Source organism: Desmodus rotundus, chromosome X, assembly GCF_022682495.2.
Source record: "Desmodus rotundus isolate HL8 chromosome X, HLdesRot8A.1, whole genome shotgun sequence".
Classification (NCBI taxonomy): domain Eukaryota; kingdom Metazoa; phylum Chordata; class Mammalia; order Chiroptera; family Phyllostomidae; genus Desmodus; species Desmodus rotundus.
Genome location: NC_071400.1, coordinates 49,725,240 through 49,744,196, shown reverse-complemented (window position 1 = coordinate 49,744,196; position 18,957 = coordinate 49,725,240). Strand labels below are relative to the sequence as shown.

At 37.2% G+C, this 18,957-nt stretch overlaps 1 protein-coding gene across 2 annotated transcripts; it reads right to left on the bottom strand.

Annotated features, from left to right (window-relative positions):
- Nucleotides 1–6,617: 6,617 nt before the first annotated feature.
- On the bottom strand, nucleotides 6,618–17,148 carry SERTM2 (serine rich and transmembrane domain containing 2). Of its 2 annotated transcripts, XM_045194385.3 has the most exons (4): nucleotides 16,932–17,148; nucleotides 16,696–16,779; nucleotides 12,598–12,657; nucleotides 6,618–10,410 (listed from the first exon to the last, which is right to left on the bottom strand). In XM_045194385.3, the coding sequence occupies exon 4, from the start codon at nucleotides 9,653–9,655 to the stop codon at nucleotides 9,383–9,385; it is 273 nt and encodes a 90-aa protein (XP_045050320.1). In that variant the 5' UTR covers nucleotides 9,656–10,410; nucleotides 12,598–12,657; nucleotides 16,696–16,779; nucleotides 16,932–17,148; the 3' UTR covers nucleotides 6,618–9,382. The 2 variants fall into 2 exon arrangements, with proteins under 2 accessions (XP_045050320.1, XP_045050321.1); XM_045194386.3 differs by lacking the exon at nucleotides 12,598–12,657.
- Between the last annotated feature and the right edge of the window lie 1,809 nt (nucleotides 17,149–18,957).

The following is an 18,957-nucleotide window of genomic DNA, read 5'->3' as shown; positions in this document are numbered from 1 at the left end:
GGTCTTACTTCTGTCCTTTCAAACTACACAAATTAAGTCTCTACAACTTCAATGTGGAAATTCTTCAAAGGCTTGAAATCAATGTCTCTTATTCTTTGGAACATTCTCTCCCCACAAGTCAGAACTCTAGAGTATAAATAATGTTAGCATTAGCTAGCAGATTTCAGCATACCCTACAAAAATATTAGATTGGTAAACAAGTATTGGATATTCTGATAGTTTGAAATGTTAAATTTTGAAAGATCTGATCTAGATGTGTAATTATCATGTCTCCAGATACCTAATAAGTTTTAGAATTTCAGGATTGGGGTAAAGGAAAGTCTCATATTTCTCTTCTTTACCTTCACATCCAAGTTTCTGCTTTACCAAATTTCCCATTTTTGATATATGTTTTGTGTTCTGTGTGTGTAGTCCATTTTCTACACCATGCCACCATGCAACACACCATCACAGTCCCTTCACTTACCAAAGTACTAATATCTCCAGGCAACATGGGTTGTAGACTTTAAAGTATGAGGACATGGGAGAGGGTTTCAGTTTAGACCATCAGAGCAAGTCTTAAAATTGAACATTAAACATTGCTGTTCTTCAAAGTACTTATGAGGGAAGAATCTTCACTGGTTATCTCATTTGGTTGGCCTCCAGCCTCCTGCCATGTTGGCAGGTGCCCTGTCTACTTTGTATTGTTAACCTCTCATCTCTAATTCATGTATGACAAACCTTAGAATATATGTTCATTTTTATGTTTTAGTTTATTTATCTTTTTCTTGCTTCTCGTCCAAACCAGCTACATGGGAGGGGGACCCAAATAAACCTGGAAGTATCTTCTGGAGGGCAGGCCCCTGGTAGTACAGGCTTCTCTGGCTAGGTGAGTGTTCTAGGGACCCATCTGTATCAGTGTACTAGCTAGTGGTGTTGTGAGAGGCTGCCTTTGGCTTCAGTGGATGTTTTTGAAGACTTTCAACGTGTTTGCCCATTTCATGATGCATGATTTATGAACACACCTGCCTACACTGCGTTGAGTGTTCAGCAGTTTTTGACCCAAAATGGCATGACCCCCCATACCCCACCCTCCTTATTCACCTAATCTCTCCCTAAATGACTTTTTTTGTTTCCCTGGATGAAAAAAAGTCCTTAAAGGGAAACATTTTGCTGATGTGGAAGAGATAAAACAGAAAATGGCAGAAGAACTAAAAGACATCAAAATCTACAAGTTCAAAAACTGCTTTGGGCAGTGGAAAAAGTAGAGAGTACTTTAAAGGTGACTGAAGTTTAAATATGTAAGAATAAATACAGAATTTTTATAAATAAATTCCATTTTTGGGGGGTCCCCCCTCATATACTCTGAGAGTTATATTCCCACAATTAAAATGGCCTATTATAGTGTTTTGCCAGATAAATACAGTTTTCTTTCTAGGAGAAATTCTGCCCCCAGCTAGGTCTTACACTAACACTTTATATCTCCATGCTACACAGATCTATGTCCATAGTGAAAGATACATGGCAGGTGTGTCTCCATCATCCCTTCCAGCATAAAAGGCAGCATTAATCAATCACAGAATGTTTTACCAAAAATGGCTCAAAAATTTTTCCCTCCATGGTTGTAGCTCCTGCCAGAGAGCCCTTTTAAGATCCCAGGTTCTACAAGATAGCCCCTTTTATGGCTTTGTCTCCCACCATGCAGGCCCTTCCATAATTCTAGGGACTAGTGAGTGCTCCAGCTTCTGGGCTCTGGTTATATCACCTCTTCCCATTGTTTCTCAGTTCCTAAGATTGGTACTAGCTTTCTGCTTTTAGTAATATTTAGGTTGCTTCACTATCTACATTTGTCTTCTATCACCTGCATTATTAATTCCTTGTATTAAATTCCCTCTATTTCAAATAGCTTTCAAATAGTTTTGGTTTTTCTGATTGGACTTGAATGATACATCTCCTTTGAAAATCTCTAGTATGTTTTATCTATTTTATGGTAAAATCATATTTAGTAAACCTCAAGTGGGATCTTTAAGCCATCCCAACATGCCTATTTACTTCTGCACTGGATATTCTCTGTTTGCTCTTCCAGATTCATTCACACAAGCCTTTCCCAGTCTGCTCATGGCTCTAGGAGGCTGACCTCTACAGATTGCATTACCTGGGTTTGCAAGTCCTCTGGCTTTCAGGTGGATTCAATCTGTGCCAGCAGACTGGAAAGTGGGGGAGAAAGGGCTTGGGCTATTTAACCCTTTGGGCCCCTACTGGCTTTGCTTCGTGGCCTAAGAACTTAGATTGTTAATTTCATGGCTATAGAGCATGTCGAATTCCAATCGCAGCTCCTTCCCCTTCCCCCTTCAAGCCTAGAAATGGTAGTAGCTTCCTCCTGTGGCTGCTAATCTCTGGGTGCTTTGCTATGTCTTGTTTCCCCCTTAATCCTGCCCACCCCTTTGTAGAAAAATCCTTTCTTTAAAGTTTCCTTATTCACCCTTTTTGATAATGCCACTCGTTTCCTGCCTGGACTATGATCAATACAATCACATATGTGTGTTTGATAACCCACTCCTGTTTTCTGCAAACTTGCAAGACCCTCTTTGTCCTATATTCCTGACCTGTATATACACTGCTCCATTGGTTTGTGGCTTCCAATTATTGACTGTATTTCCCTGTTTTTATGCTCTTGCCTCTAATCTTTGCACTTGATGCTTTTATTTGGTCTTCCAAGGTTGTAGTCTTCTCTCTCCCCAAAGGATTTTGGCTTTGACTGACTCTTATACTTCTCCCGCCCCAAGTATCTCTGGGCAATCTGCCTTAGTTCGGGGACCTTTAAATATAATTTTATTTTCCAAACTACTTGAAAAGTGATTGACCATCCAAAAACAGGGAAGGGGCATATTAGGACATATTCCATATACCATTATTGTCATTCTCTCTTCAGTGTACTCTACAACCCCTCCCCAGGCAGCCCCTATCTATTAACACCTCTGAAATTTATATCTTCATCCCTAATCTCTCTTGTGAGCTCCAGACTCATATGTTCAACTTCCAGTTCAACACTGTGCTTGGATGTCTTAAAGGCACATCAAGCAAAACATGTCCAAAACCAAGTTTATTTCCCCTTGATTTGATAATTCACCAGTGTTCTCTATCTCAGTGAATAGAGCCACCAGACATTTGTTCTATTCAGAAACCAGTAACTCATTATAGATTCTTCCTTCTTACTTATCCTTATTATCCAATTCATCAACAAATAATGCTTATTCTGTCTCCTAAATGTATCTCAAAGCTATTTACTTCTCTTTATCCCTACCCAATTGATGGTGGTTAAGTCTAAGTCTAAGTATCACCTTTCTCCTGAACCACTACCAGAGCTTCACAACTGGTTTCCCTGCATGCACTCTTGCCCTTCTGCAATCTATCCCCCACACTACTGCCAGAGTTTTCTTCTGTATGCTTCAAATAAAGTAAAAAACCCATAACGTTGCCCACAAGGCACTGCATATTCTTGTCCCTGTCAACTTTCTAGCCTTCTGAAGACTTCCTCTTGCTCACTGTGCTTCTTCAGGTGTACCAAGTTTATTTGACATCAGAATATGCACATGCTGTTCTCTCTATGGTATTTTTACCCTATTCTCTCCTTTTGCTCATCCATTAGATTTTGCATTAGATATTACCTCCTTAGTAAAGTTTTTCTTACACACTAGGCCAGGCTAGGCAGCATGACCTTTATATGTACCCAAGCACCTTAAACTTCTCCTTTATAGAACAGTATTCTTGGAACTATCTGATTGGTGTTGTCTATCCCAGTAGGCTATACTTTTCACTAGGGCATAGAGTGTGTCTTGTTTTCACTGATAGCACATCCAGTAGATGTTGAATAAGTGTTGAATGAATGAATGAATTTAGGTAGTTATCATCTTTGCCAGATTGTAAAGTTTGTGATTGCAAGCTTTAGATGCCCACAGAGCCAAGCCCAATACTCTGTATAATCTGTCTCTGTGATTTCCCCCCATGTTTACATATGGTTTGATCAATAAATATTTGATGTTAAAATCAATTGGAATACTTGGAATTGTTCAAATTATTCTCACCTATATAATATGTGCATTTAATTTTCTCACCCTACGTATGTACCATATTTTTGTCTCCTTTTTCTACAATTATAACAGTTCATTTTTTTGTGGCTAGAGGAAATGCTTCTAGCCAGTAATTCTCTCACTTTTAATGTCATTCCATTTATTACAGAACACAAATGGAACTGCTGTGTACATTTAGAACACTACACAATTTTAAATAAGAACACTATTTTTCTCTTAGGGGAGGTATTCTCATTTCTAGGGATGATGGGGAGAGATAGTCATAGATATGAAAACTGGCATTGACTGTGAAGATTAAGTCAAATGATCCAAGAATTGGGATTTGCATTGAGGGTGATAATGCATCCATATTTCTGCCTCTTTCTTTTATCCATGTAAATTAAAGCTGCAGCATTTGCCTTTGTGTAAACTTTCATACAGTCTATTAATATGTGTTGCTGTGTTTATAAAATTAAAGTGATGGCACAATTATGATTATTTGTCTTGAATTAGGGCACAGGCAATAAATCATCTGTAGAGCTCAATTGTTGTTTACAGATCTTGGAGTATTATAGAATGTATAGGTTTGAAACATCTATTCAGTACTCAGCAAATCATGGTGGGATGAGTACTAAACTAGGAATCCCAAGACTTGTAGTGTCACTTGACTTGGCCTTTGTGTGACTACAACTGCCTTACTAATCTCTTAATGCTCATGTCCTCTTTTGTAAAACAGACTTTAATACCTTCCTTCATGTGATCCTCATCCTGTGAGGATCAAATGAAGAAAGCACAAAATGGAAGATATATTTTTAAAAGTATACTACAAGGGGTGGATGTTGAAGGATATTGGCACATTCTTCATCTTTTCTCATTCTTACCTAAGGTCACTTTCATTGACAGCTGGCAGTAAATATCCATTTTACACATCTTACTACTAAAAAAATATCTAACACATCAATCATTTTGTAAGTGGGGAGAAAATAAAAGGTGGGGGGTTGGGGAATAAAAGAAATAATGACACCTCGAAATTATAAGTCCTTCAAATTTGCAGTTACAATTTAAATTGAAATAGCAAGACTAATGCTCTTTATATTCTTCAGACAATAGATATTTGTTATCGGCAAACCAAAGAAAATTTATTTTCCAGGGGTCAAGAATTACATGTTAAAAAGGACTTGAACAGACACTTCTCCAAGGAAGACATACAGAGGGCCCAGAGACATATGAAAAGATGCTCAGCATCACTAGCCATCAGAGAGATGCAAATTAAAACCACAATGAGGTACCACCTCACACCGGTCAGAGTGTCAACATAGACAAATCCACAAACAAATGTTGGAGAGGATTCAGAGAAAAGGGAACCCTAGTACATTGTTGGTGGGAATGCAGACTGGTGAGGTCACTGTGGAGAACAGTATGGAATTTCCTCAGAAAACTAAAAATGGAACTGCCCTTTGACCCAGCAATTCCGCTGCTGGGATTATACCCTAAGAACCCTGAAACACCAATCCAAAAGAACCTATGCACCCCAATGTTCATAGCAGCACAATTTACAATAGCCAAGTACTGGAAGCAACCCAAGTGCCCATCAGCAAATGAGTGGATCCAAAAACTATGGTACATTCACACAATGGAATTCTAGGCAGCAGAGAGAAAGAAGGAGCTTATACCCTTTGCAACAGCATGGATGGAACTGGAGAGCATTATGCTAAGTGAAATAAGCCAGGCTGTGAGGGACAAATACCATGTGATCTCACCTTTAACTGGAACATAATCAACAAAAGAAGAAAGCAAACAAAATACAACCAGAGACATTGAAATTAAGAACAATGTAACAATAGCCAGAGGGGAGTGGGGAGGGGATAGTGGGGAGAGGGGTTTACAGGAGCTACTATGAAGGACACATGGACAAAATCAAGGGGGAGGGTAGAGGTGGGGGAGTAGGTAAGATTGGCTGGGGTGGGATGGAAGGATGGGGAGAAAATGCCGACAACTGTAAATGAATAACAATAAAAATTAAAAAAATACATGTTAAATATTAATTCAAATATTATATTTCTGTTTTTATACCAAATGAATCTACTTTAAATGTTAATGATTTCAAAGAAAACAAACACAATTTTTCTTCCACACAATTCTTCATTTTGTTAAAAAAGTTCCTATTGTACAAATGCAGATAAATAAAATGTCCCACTAAATATAACTATTTAATTGCATTAAATGGATCCCTTTTACCTATTTAGCAAGTGTGGTAGGGTCTGCAGGAGTCAAATTCAGCCATGAGTTCAAAGCTGCAGATTTGGCATGAATGGAAAAGTTAGGCTGGATGAACCTGTCTTGATTAACCTTAATATTTCTTGCCCAATACATAACATAACATATAAACCTTTTATAATGTGCCTTGTTTTATACAACCAATGATTCTGAAATGTATGCAAAGTACATTTTTAGACATTTAATTATTTTTAAACATAGAAGAGTTTACTATTTAAAGAATTCATACAGTAGTCTTTATATTAGGTTGAATTATATGAAATTGCCAATATTTGAGCCTTTCTGACATACAGAAATGACAATTACATATGGTTCAGTATAATAAAAAGTGAAGAATCATTCTTTCACCTTAAAACAGAGTACATATATATGTACATAGCCTGCCAGTATATGTACATTTAGGCTAATGTGAAATTTTTTGGACAGTGGGGGTTGGGGAAGGAATCGACAAGTCAGCATTTTGGATAGATGGATAAATTCAAATTATGCACATTGCTCTAGCCGCTTTTTTGAACAGTAATATATATATTAATTAATACATTGGGGGATATAATTTAATATAAATAGAAATTTTCTTTTCTTTACGATGTTTGCTATGATGAAAACATTCAATTTCATTTTCCTAAAGATTAATACCATGTAAGACACCATAATGACACATCTGCTTAAATTCATCTCCATTTATGTTATCTGGAAACTGTGAGTGGTTATGCTACTATTTTAGTGCAATCTGTGCAGTGTGATTTCATTAATACTGAAAGATCTGGGTCCCATGGGGTAGTTGTGATGAAAGAGGGCTGTTGTTTTCCAGGTGAGTAACCCAATCACAAATTAGAAATCTTCCTCCAAGTCAGTGATTAAAGAGCACTTTTAAACTCCTAAAATTTTGGTTGGGGAAGTAGATGAGCAAGGAATAAATGTGCAATTTTTCTGTTCATTAGATTCAGCAACAAGGCATTGGGCATCTTGCTATTCATTGCTGTTGGAAGTGTAGTCAATTTCTTAATTTATCCAGCCACTGACTTCTTAGTTGTAAAATGCATTCAAGTACTGTGAGCACAAAAGGGAGAGGAGAGATATGTGTCCTTAACAAGTTCTGGGGTATATTGCCAGCCTTTGAGGAAGTCCATGTATGGCTTCCAAGAACTAAAATTTTAGAGTATATGGAGTCTAGGTGTTGAATAAGACACAACATAAACCACCAAATATAGTAATATGAGTCACTTTTCATTTGGGAAAATATAATGCCAAAAGGGAAGTGTATGCCCTATCCATTTTAGCCTACCTGCTGATCTATTCTGAATGGTGCAGAATGCAGCTGCCAGCTCTTAACAATGTACTGTTGTAACAGGTGTGCGAGAGAGAGTCAGCCTTGCTGCTAAATTTAGCTCTGCATGTAGGGATTATACACTTGCAGCCCCTTTGGAGAGGGGAGTATTGCCAAATGACTGTGTATAGGAAGCACTTGGGAATTTCACCACCAAGCTAGATTTAGAACAAAAGGGACGATCTAAATTGGTAACAAACTAGAGAGTGCTGCGTGTCTGGGTGGAGGTGACATCAACCTAATTTCCATTCCATTTCTCTCTCACTTCCACTGCAGTTGTGAGGGAGCATCCTGTGAAATTTGATGACCACTTTTTAGGTGCAAGAGATAATTGATATCTTTAAGCAGGTAGAATTTAACACATGTGTACTAGTTCTTTGGTGGCAAAAATATGATCACCCTTCCAATTTCTAATATGGTTCCCCTTTGGAACATTAGGTTTTTTAAAAAAATCAATCTTTTTCTACTACTGGCGTCCCAGGACTACTTATGAGAATGGAATTTTTCAAAATATATTTCTCTTATAGGTAATAAGTGAAACACTTCATCTTTTGGCAAGGATCAGGAAGGGAGGAACCTTTTCTAGGATAGACAAATGTGAATTTGAGGATGTTGATCTCAGTAAAGATTGGTTGGGGGTATTGTTTAGTCCTTTCCTCCTTTGTCTCTGTTTTTCTTACACTGAGATCTAAAAGGAGTCTGGTGATGACTAAATAGCTCTCTGATCATTTTTCAGAAAGAAAAACCTGGCACCCAGAAGCTTGAATGTTTTGTCCAAAGCCACAATCATTTAACAACAGAATACCAATATTATTTCATTTCTGCTTCTAAGTAAAGTTGAGTCCTCTTTGCTAGGGTCACCTTTAAACAAAGCTCATGTTTATGTCAACTCAACCCTGGAGCATGATAGGGAGGGAGAAAGAGGAAACAAAGCTGCATGTATAATGTAAGGCTAATTGTCATGAACACATTTTGACTTAGTTTTCCCTTGGTTTGGGAGAATCTCATTGTTCCAGATTTTTGTAATACATCTGTCATTATCTGTGTTTTTAAAAGTCCAGTAATAGTAATAACACAGATATAAAATGAACATTTTCCCTCTCTAGCTGAGTTTGTTGACTAGAAGCTTCTTTCTGCAAACTTGCTCTTTAAACTGAAACAGTTTCTTTAAATGTTTTCTTTCATTTGGTTCAAATCCAATGGCCTTAGATAATAAAAATCACTCCTCCTTTGGGAATGGATTTATGGTCCCTTCTATTAACTTCTGACATGATTTAGCTTCATGCCAGCCAAAGCAATTCTTTAGGGTCAGAGTTGTTTTTTTCTTGAGTAACCTTCTTTGAACAATCAGCCCCTTTGAAGGCAAATTTTCCTTGAACTTGGAGTTGCAGGGATCCTGTGTTTTTTACAACAGCTGCATATGAATTTCTGTGGTCTGAGGTTTGCTCAAAGATCTGGCTCTTTTTGGTTACTATGGAAACCTGCCCTCCCACCAGCTGCCATTTTTTATATTCCTAGCAAAGAATGAGTATTTAAACCTCTTAGTTATCTGACAAATAGAGTCAAGATAAAGAATAACGCAAAGAAAACACAAACAACTTTTTTGTTAAATGAACAACTTATTCATTTTCTACATGGGAAGCTGCATGCAATAAAGGTAAGCTTTCCTGGACATCACCAACATACAAGAGTTTACTGAGATCCACTAAAACTCATCTTCATCCTGGCTTTAATAAGTGGGAATTCGACTCTGCATCTCTATATCTGTGAATTCAGGAACACTTTCTGTGCTCTCAGAGTTGATGGGTGAGATGACATGTTTGAGCCGAAGGAGCATTATGAAGAGCAGCAGGAGGAGAATGGCCAGGAGGCTCAGGAATAAGCCCACATATATGTACAAGTTGGAATACTTATCTAAAGTGGTGTTAACCTCTGTTGCTGGGGTGGAGAAATGGGTCTGCCCAGTGAGAGTTCCAAGGTACTTGAGATGTGCCTCCGTCATCACGCAACACTTGAATAGGTACTTGTTTCTATTTGATTTCTACTGCCCTTGAGGCATTCCACAGTCACTTAGACTGTCTCTAAATATATTGGAGTTTTTCTAACAGTCTCCTACAAAGCAATCATGACCAGAGCCAACTCAGCAGTGCATAAGCGAGAAAATGGTGACATTCTAATTTGGTAATTTCCACACCCTCTTTGTCCTCCAGCACTGCACTCCCTTCCCAAATAAGTTTTATTGGAACTTCTGAATCATTTTCCATAGTCTTACTCTTATAGTGATTAAAATAAAATTGTGAAATTACTTTATAATACTGGTATAGGTACAAGAATGTCTCAGAGTGTTAAATCACACTTCTACTATGTTTTGGTAGGAGAATGGGCTTTGTTTTACTTACAACTCATCTAAATGCATGCACTAATTATGTGAATTTAATTGGGTTCCTATATGAGGAGACTTTCTAAGGCTTTTGTATATTTCAAGTTTAGCATATCTGAATTTTTACCCTTCTTGTCTTTCTGAATCTCACCTAAAGATGGAGCTTGTAAGGTTCCTACACAGCTGCCATAGCTTGAAGTCTAGAACTCTAGAGAATGTGTTTTCTACAGTTGTGTTGACATCCCTCACTGTACGCTGGAGGAAAACTATTGTCAGACCTGGTAATTTTCAGATGGATGAAGTCTCACAGGTGCTGACAGCAGTAGTTTTAGGCTCAGAAGATTTGACTTTTATGATTCTTCAACAGAATTATCTTTCTGAAAGTAAAATAAATAAATAAATAAATAAATGATTCAGGTATCTAAGAAAATCAGATGGCAATATTTGAAGTAAAAATTAACTGATATACTACAAAATGGTTTACTATTAACAAATTAAATTTAAAATGATATCCTGAGTTTTTATCATTTTGAATGCTTTTTTCCTATGTGGTAAATAACTATTAAAAGGTTAAAGAAAAATTCAAATTACTGAACAACGGATAATAACCAAGATTAAAACTGTGTTTTCCAAACTAACTGACCACAAGATTTACCTGAGGAACATATTGAAATATAGACGCTGGGCTCCAACCCAGATATTCTGAATCATAATCTCTGCAGTAGGGGCCAGGACACCACTCTAGAGAGTCAGATTTTATTGGTCTGGGATGGGGTCCAAGCACTGGTATTATTTTAAAGTTCCCCAAGTGACTCTATGGTATAGTCAGGACTGATAACCACTTTCCTAGTTTAACTAAGAAAGCCTAGCAATGAACTAAAATAAGACTGAAATCTAAGGATTCATTTTCAAACTCCAGGTCCCAGTGCAATGGGCCACTTTAACAAATTAAGGAATGCAGGCTTCCCCCAATTTTATTTTTGTGTGCTTGCTCTCTCATTTAAGTCTGTGAGCATGAGAATATATATTTTTTCAGTATTTGAAAATTAGAAGAAATTGAGGGAGCATATTAGTTGGGATCAAATAACTGCATCTTTTATGATCAATAAAGACAGAACCTTGTCTTTACTGGCAAAACAACCATTCCAATGTGTAAATAGCAGCAACTATTTACTACTGAAGTCTTCCAGAATGATTTAGCTTGTCGTTCTAAACATGAATTTTGAATGTGGATGACTGAAATAAACAATATAAACCACTATCACCTGTCAAACTTCTATGTGCAATAGTAGTGGAGAGCTGACAATGTAGCCTAGTTCTGTTGCTTGTTAACATACTCAAGGAAAGTTTACAGAAATAGCTCCAACAATCACATTAGTCTTCTTATGATCTTGAATTTTTCCCCCAGCCTGGGAGTACTTTGGCTTAAAGTTTATATTCACTAGCCCATTTCCTGTAAGCTGCATGATTCTTAGTCTACCTACCTACTGCCCCTACCACCTATGAAGAACCTCCTGGTTCATAAGAAACAAATGCAAAAAGATTTGGTCTTTTTTTATTGTCTCTGGAGCAATGGTCTAGAAGACATTTTTGCAATACTTAAAGGTATATCTACCTTGATTTCTGATTCACTAACAAGTGGAAAAGACAATCACAGTAGGTATCCTTTAGTTCCCTAGAAATACTATGCCCCAAAGGCAGTGGTTCACCTAAGTAGCTTGTTAAAAAGACAACTTTCAGATCTGCTATTGGTAGTAGCTCCTTTTACCCAAACCCTTGGTTCTGGACCTTGTTTGTTCTCTCAAAATCCAGTTTTTCTCAAGAGTGTGATGCATGGACCCCATACATCATTTAAAATGTAAATATCCTAGACATTTTCCTAGGCCTACTGAAATCTAATAGCTTAGATCAAAGCTCAGGAATATGCATTGTATGCACAAGTTCTTCAAGTGATTCTTTGCACACCAAGTTTTGAGAGTTAACTATGTCTTTTTGTCTAGACAACCCAGCTAAAGCACATAGCTAATCTGTCTAATCTGTTTTATTGGTTGTTTGGGAGCCGTACTTTAAAAAGTATTTAAATTTTTTAAATTTATTGAATTTGAGAGAGAGAGACAAACAGACAAACATCAATTTGTTGTGCTACTTATTTATGCATTCATTGGTTGATCCTTGTATGTGCCGTGACCTGGAATAGAACCCACAACCTTGGAGTATTGGGACGATGATCTAACCAACTGAGACACCTGGCTGAAGCCCAAAAGCTATTTAAAACAGTGTTATAGGTTGAATTGTGTCCCCCAAAAGATATGTTGAAGTCCTAACACCCAGTACCTGTGAATGTGATCTCATTTGGACATAGGGACTTTGCAGATTAAATAAAGTTAAAATGATATCACTAGATTGGCCCTAATTCAATGTGACTGGTGTCCTTATAAGAAGAGAAAACAGAGACATACAGAAAGAAGACAAAGGCAGAGATTGGAGTGATGCATCTACAACCCAAGGCACGCGAGGATTGCCAGTAAATGCCAGAAGCTAGAAGAGCCGAGGAAGGATTTTACCTTATAGATTGAAGAGACAACATGACATAATGCCTTGATTTCAGACTTCTAGCTTCAGACCTAAGAGAATAAATTTTTGTTATTTTAAGCCACCTAGTTTGTGGCATTTTGTTTATGGTAGCCCTAGGAAACAAATATACAGGGTAATTACCCTGAGGCCCTAGTGTGTTTGAATTTGGGAACAATGTTTCTCAGTATGGTCCAAAGAAGTCTCTTCATCAGAATCACCTGGAAGATGCTTATTACAAATGTAGATATCTAGACCTTTTCTTTTGCTTCCTAGATCAGAATCTTAAGGGAGAGTACCCTGAAATCCACATTTGTGAAGAGCTACCCACTTAGAGTTTCCGCAAGAAATGTTTTCCTGCTGCCCTCAGGATTACTCGTTAAGTTTTTTTTTTTTTTTTAATATATACATTTATACACCTGGAAGTACCCAGGTGTGCGTGTGTGTGTGTGTGTGTGTGTGTGTGTGTGTATTTGGGTACTTCCTTCAGAGGTTCTGATTCAGTAGGTCTGTCTGGGGTCATGAACATCTATAGTATTTAGAGCTCCACAGGTGATTTTGATATGCAGCCAGGGCTGAGAAGTACTACTCTACACATAGAAGAGAGCATTTCAGATTTAGGATTCTGATAATCCTGGGCAGCCCACATATAGGAATCTTTAGATCTCATCTATCCTGCTATTTATTAAATGTGTTTCTTATATATCGTCTGTCTGAGCAGCCTCCTTCCAACATCAAATCTTCTCCCTGCAGCACCTTTCCTTAAAAGTGGTACTGGCCGAAAGATACGAGTTTAATGGATTTTTCACCCTTGTAGCCCCCAAGCTACTTTTTCACCTGCCGCCAGCAGAGAAGTGAAAGGAAAATAAATACTCACTGCTGGCACAAGCCAATTAGGAGAAACCTCTGTAGTATTGAAGGGTCATTAGTCTCCCATGGATTTCAAAAACACAGATTTGGATAAGTCATATTCCTTGGTTAATGGCTCAATGCCATCGTGGTACATCCAGGGCCTCTTTTGCATACTTAATAACACCCATGGATAAACACCAGTGAACAAACACCTACCAACTTTAAGATTGCAAATAATTAATAATTTACATGGCACGTATCTTTGTTCCTACCCATTTCTTCCCACTACCTACTTCTCCCCAGAAATAACAAATGTTTTAAAATTTGTTAATCATTTCCTTACTTTTATTTACACACACACACACACTACTACCTATGACAAAAGAATGTTGTTTTTAGTTTTGTTTTGAACTTTATAAAAAAGGTGTCAAGCCATATGCCATCTTCGATTTGCTTTTATTTATAACTATTCTTTTTTATTAAATTTATTGGGGTGACATTGGCTAATAAGATCATATAGGTTTCAAGGGTACATTTCTATGATACATGATCTGTATATTGCACTGTGTGCCCACCATGTAAAGTCAAATCACCTTCTGTCACCATGTATTTGGCTCCCTTTACCACCCCATCCCCTTCCTTCTGGTAACCACCAGATTGTTATCTGTCTGTCTCTGTGTTCAGTTTTATATGAAAATGGAATAAGGTTTTGGAAGCCCTCATACTGCCTTTGAAGCTCCTTATTGCCTTTGGAATTTATTCTTCTTAGCTTGGCATTCAAGGCTGTCAATGCCCTGATCCTGACCTTAATTCCTTCCACTACTTTCTTTTCCAATCAAACTGTAATGCTCACTATTACCTTCCTGCCTGCCTCCATCCTCGCACACTCTGCTTAGGGGGATGCTGTGATTCTTCACAGTTCAGCTCATGAAACTGACCTTGATGTCCCATCCAAATCCTAATTCCCACATGCTTTGTATCTCTCCTAGAGAAGTTACACTCGTCAAATATTGCAAATATTAATTTAATGTTTTTCCCTAAGTTGTAATTTATAAATTCTTTCAGGATCTTTTTTGACATTCTATTCCTTATATAATCATGCTTGCAGTAGCAGCTCAATGGTTGTTGACTAAATCAGTGGATATGACTGAGGAAATGCATTTAGCACTATCAGTTTGAAGAGAAGGCCAGTCTTGTCTCTGTTCTGATTGCTAATATAGCTTGGGGAAGATCCTAAAACTCCCTTTTCTTTTTATTCAAGCCACCTATTCCCCTATCTCTTATTGTGCAAAGGAGACTGAATTCCTGATTATAACCTGGAATTAGGGAATAATAACTTTGTTAGAAACTTCGCTCTTGAATTATTATTTCAGTTACATAATTTTAAAGAAAACTACATGGGATGGATTTACAGTGAGTGCAGTTGCATCTATAGATTCTTTTCAGTAACAGTTGATAATGCATTTTATGGCTCCTACACAATTGACTCTGAAACTGTATTAGTTCTGAACAATTTCACATACAGTTGTCAATTTCTTTAAACATTTCATTTGAAGGTTTGGAAAACTAATCATATATTTCTTAAAACCTCCACAGTCTACAGGAAACCAAACACCCTGTTTAATTCAGACAGGTCTATCTATTTAATTCCTCAAATCCATGAAGGATTTTTTAACAAAAATTTAGGTAGTGGGGAATCCTCTCTATTACTCTGGTCCTGTATCTGTCACAACTTTTTATAAAAGCTTCCCAAACAAGATTGTCATAGCTCTCTTTGCTAACTAATCAATGAGTTGTTTAGATAATGTGATTGCTCCATTAAAAGCTCTGCATCATTTGGAAAGAAGAAAAACTATGAGACTGCAAAAGAAATAGAAATTCTATTCATTCTGAAGGATCTGATTTTTGTGGATATACCTTATAGAATTTTAGTATCCTGCAGTACTTTCTGGAAAGTTCGTAAAATAAAATTCAGTCTCCAATCTTTGATAAAGTGATTGAAAACTGTTGAGGGGTAAGGAGAAGACTGAGGGATAGGACAAATAGGAAAAGAAAGGAAGGAAAATAGAGGAAGGGGGAAGGAGCAAAGGAAGGAAACGTGAGAAGTGAGTAAAATGATTAGGGATTTTGGAAGTGTATAAGAGGTAGGAGGAAGTGAATGGTTAAGAGGTAGAGATGAAGATAAGGAAGCAGAAAAACATTGGTAAAGAAGGGAGGAAGAAAGAAAGGGGGAGGGAAGTTGGGGGAATGGCAAAGAAATTAATTTAATAATTCGCTAATGTCCAACATTAGCCTGAACATCTGGTTTACTTCTCTTCTAACGTAAATCCAAATACCCACCAGCAATGTGAATACACCTTTGCTTCTCTGATTGTATGTTTTGCCATTAACTTGGTAAATAAAACCCTTGGTAATAAATTAAACTTTGAGTGCTTTTGGTATGAACATTGAAATGTCAAGTCTTTGGTAATGTTCAACACCAGCATAGTATATATAACCACACAGAAGTACAATATACACCCAGATCATGAATTTGTCTCCTTAAAAAGAGAAAGGAATGTGTAGCTTTCTCTATCCATCAACCCTGAGAGGGATTCTTTGAGTGAATCTTGTTTCTAATAACAGCAATAAAGTTCTGCTTGGATCCTGAAAACCAGATTGACACTTATTCAGCAAACCACTGAATTCCAACCAAAGTATCAGACAACCTGCTAAGCACTGGGGATATAGGATTTGGGTCCTCAAGGAGCTACTAGTAGTTATTTTTGCTTCTTTAACATGATAAAGTTCTGAAAAAAAATGCACTGGTAATTTTACATTTTTCTGCATGACACCTGTCTATACAATTCCAGAGCTGAAATCCCACCAAATAGCTAAGAAAAACAATCAGTGGAACAATTCAAAAGAGAAAGTTGAAAGTATCAATTGCAACAGCTTTGTTAAAAGTATCAATTGCAACAACTGTTTCAGTTTACATTTCTTTGCCCAGTGTGAGGCCAAGAAAACTAAGGGAGGAAGGAGCTGTTAGAGTATCTAGTTCCACATAAGCCTATGAAAAAACAGTTCTAACCACAAGTGCTTCTTCAATGGCTGGGGCCATTAAGTAATAAGCATTCTCAAGTGGGAGTTGTTGTATTTTCTGCAGCAGATGGTGCCAGTTTTTTACACCTGCTGATAAATAAAATAATGCCGCTCATTTCACCATAAATAACATCATAATATTTTCAAATCTCTCTTACCTTTCCTGGCTCATGGGATGAATGGGTTGGCTGTTTAAATCACCCTTTGGACAGGCAACTTGTTCAGGAACATCTCTGGAATATCTGGAAAATAGAATATAAGTCTTGTTTTGCCAGAGAAAAGGATACAAGACTATGCTCGTGCAAATTATGCTTTCTCTTTCCTGAAGAGTCAGACATTTCCAGTGCAAAATATAAAACACCTTCTAATAGTTAAAATGCCAATTGCCTCTTACAGCTTTAGAGTGCAGTTTCAGCTGCCTTTCTCCTTATAAACTCTAAAGAGCTAAGAGAAGTGTCTGTTTGGATATGTATATATATCCTCTGGAACACTTGAATAGAAGCAGCCTGAATAAAGTCCCCAGTTTCCCTTTCTCAGGGAAGACTTTAGAGTATGAGGGAAAGGTAGTGAATGATTCAGCTCTCCTCTGCCTTAGCGGTGTGGAGCCAGAGAGGGAGGAAATAAGAGAGAAGCTGAGAAGCAAAGTTTTTATAAGCCTTGCACTTTAACCCCTTCGAGGTTTCTTCATGCATCTGGAGGATTAGCAAAGGCTCTCTGTCTTGCTGAAAGCTTCTACATATGTCACTTAAGAGGATCAGATCTATTAAAGAGGTTTTTCATCCTAGGTCTTACAGTAATATATGCTTAGAATTGAAACCAAATATGCCAGGGTATAGTGGTATTTAAACAATTCCATCTTTTCAAAGAGAACGTATGCATATATATATATATATGTTCCCAGGTTTGGGGAACATTTTTTAGGCACAAACTGAGTACTTGTATTATTTAAAATTTTTTTGTGTGGAAATTTAAAATCAGTCTTGGAATCTATGTCTGAATTTCTGGTTGGAGGGTCTAAGCTTTAGGTAGAATATCTTTGAAGAAGGCATGTCTTTCCAGGGTATATATTTCATTACAAATAATTCATCTACCTGTAGTTTAAATGTCCTTACCATGTTTCATATATTGTGGCAGAGGAGGGAGATTAACATTTCTCGTGTGCCCCTTCTGTGTCAAGCATTTAGTGTAGAGAATTTCATTTAATCCTCACAACAACACTTGACTTGGGTATTATTATCCTCATTTTACAAATAAGGTTACTGAGACTCAGAGATGAAATATATCATGTACTTTAGGAAGCTTAGAGCCAGTATTTGAAAACAAGACAGTGTGATCCCAAAGTCTCTGCTCTTTTCTCTGTAGCAGTAGTTTTTAACCTTTTATGGATCTCGGATTCCTTTGAGAACCCAGTGAAAACTATGGACTTTCCCCTCCCTCAGAAATAAGCATGTAGTGTCCATACTCCATAGCCTCTGTATTATGAACAGCTGAATGTCACTTTTTCAACATTACAACATCATTAAGGCATAGTTCATTCAACAACTCATTATAATCAAGAATTTCTATCAGGAAATTAATAATAATAGTTTACAACAATGATAGTATATAGCAATAACACTGTTATGCCAATCTTGAAGAAATTACTGCTGCCCTGGCTAGTGCAGCTCAGTGGATTGAGTGCTGGCCTGTGAACCAAAAAGTTGCTGGTTCGATTCCCAGTCAGGGCATATGCCTGGGTTGCAGATAAGGTCCCTAGTTTGGGGTATGAGAGAGGCAACCTATCAATGCATCTCTCACACAGTGATGTATTTCTTCCTCCCTTCTCTCTCTAAAAATAAATATAAATAAAATATTTAAAAAAGAAAAAAAGAAATTACTGCAGTGCTTTTTCCTTTATTGCCAAATTCTCCTTAACAAGAATCTTTTATATTTTCATTTCCTTCATTCCAGGGGTTACAGTAGGTTGAGGGTCTCCTTGAAATCCTTAATACCTTACTGGTATAGTCTAATACCTTGTGGAATATGTTGGACTTTCTCAAACTGGAGTAGTATGTTCAAGATCCATGAAAATACAGGGTAAACATAGTGCATTTTTTTAGAGGATCAATTTTACTTCAAAATTAAGATAGGGAGAACATAGGTAATTTAAGTGACAATTTTCAACATAGTTTATATGACAATAAACACATATTGTAGAATAAAATACAAATTTTCTATGCATTTTTAAAATCAAGCAGGAGCCTTCAGAGAAATTTTGCACTTGTGGTGGTCCCTTTTTGAACTATTCAGGCTTTCTAGGGATGCACCCCATTCACTCTCTGTCATTTGGGGTATTCTGGTGGAAAAGTTTGAAGATCATGGTTTAACAAAAAGATCATGGATTTTAAAATCAGGCAGACCTGTGTTTCCACAGCTTTCCC

Excerpts from the sequence above, each read along its gene's own strand:
- SERTM2 (XM_045194385.3), bottom strand. The coding sequence starts at position 9,655 with ATGACGGAGGCACATCTCAAGTACCTTGGAACTCTCACTGGGCAGACC.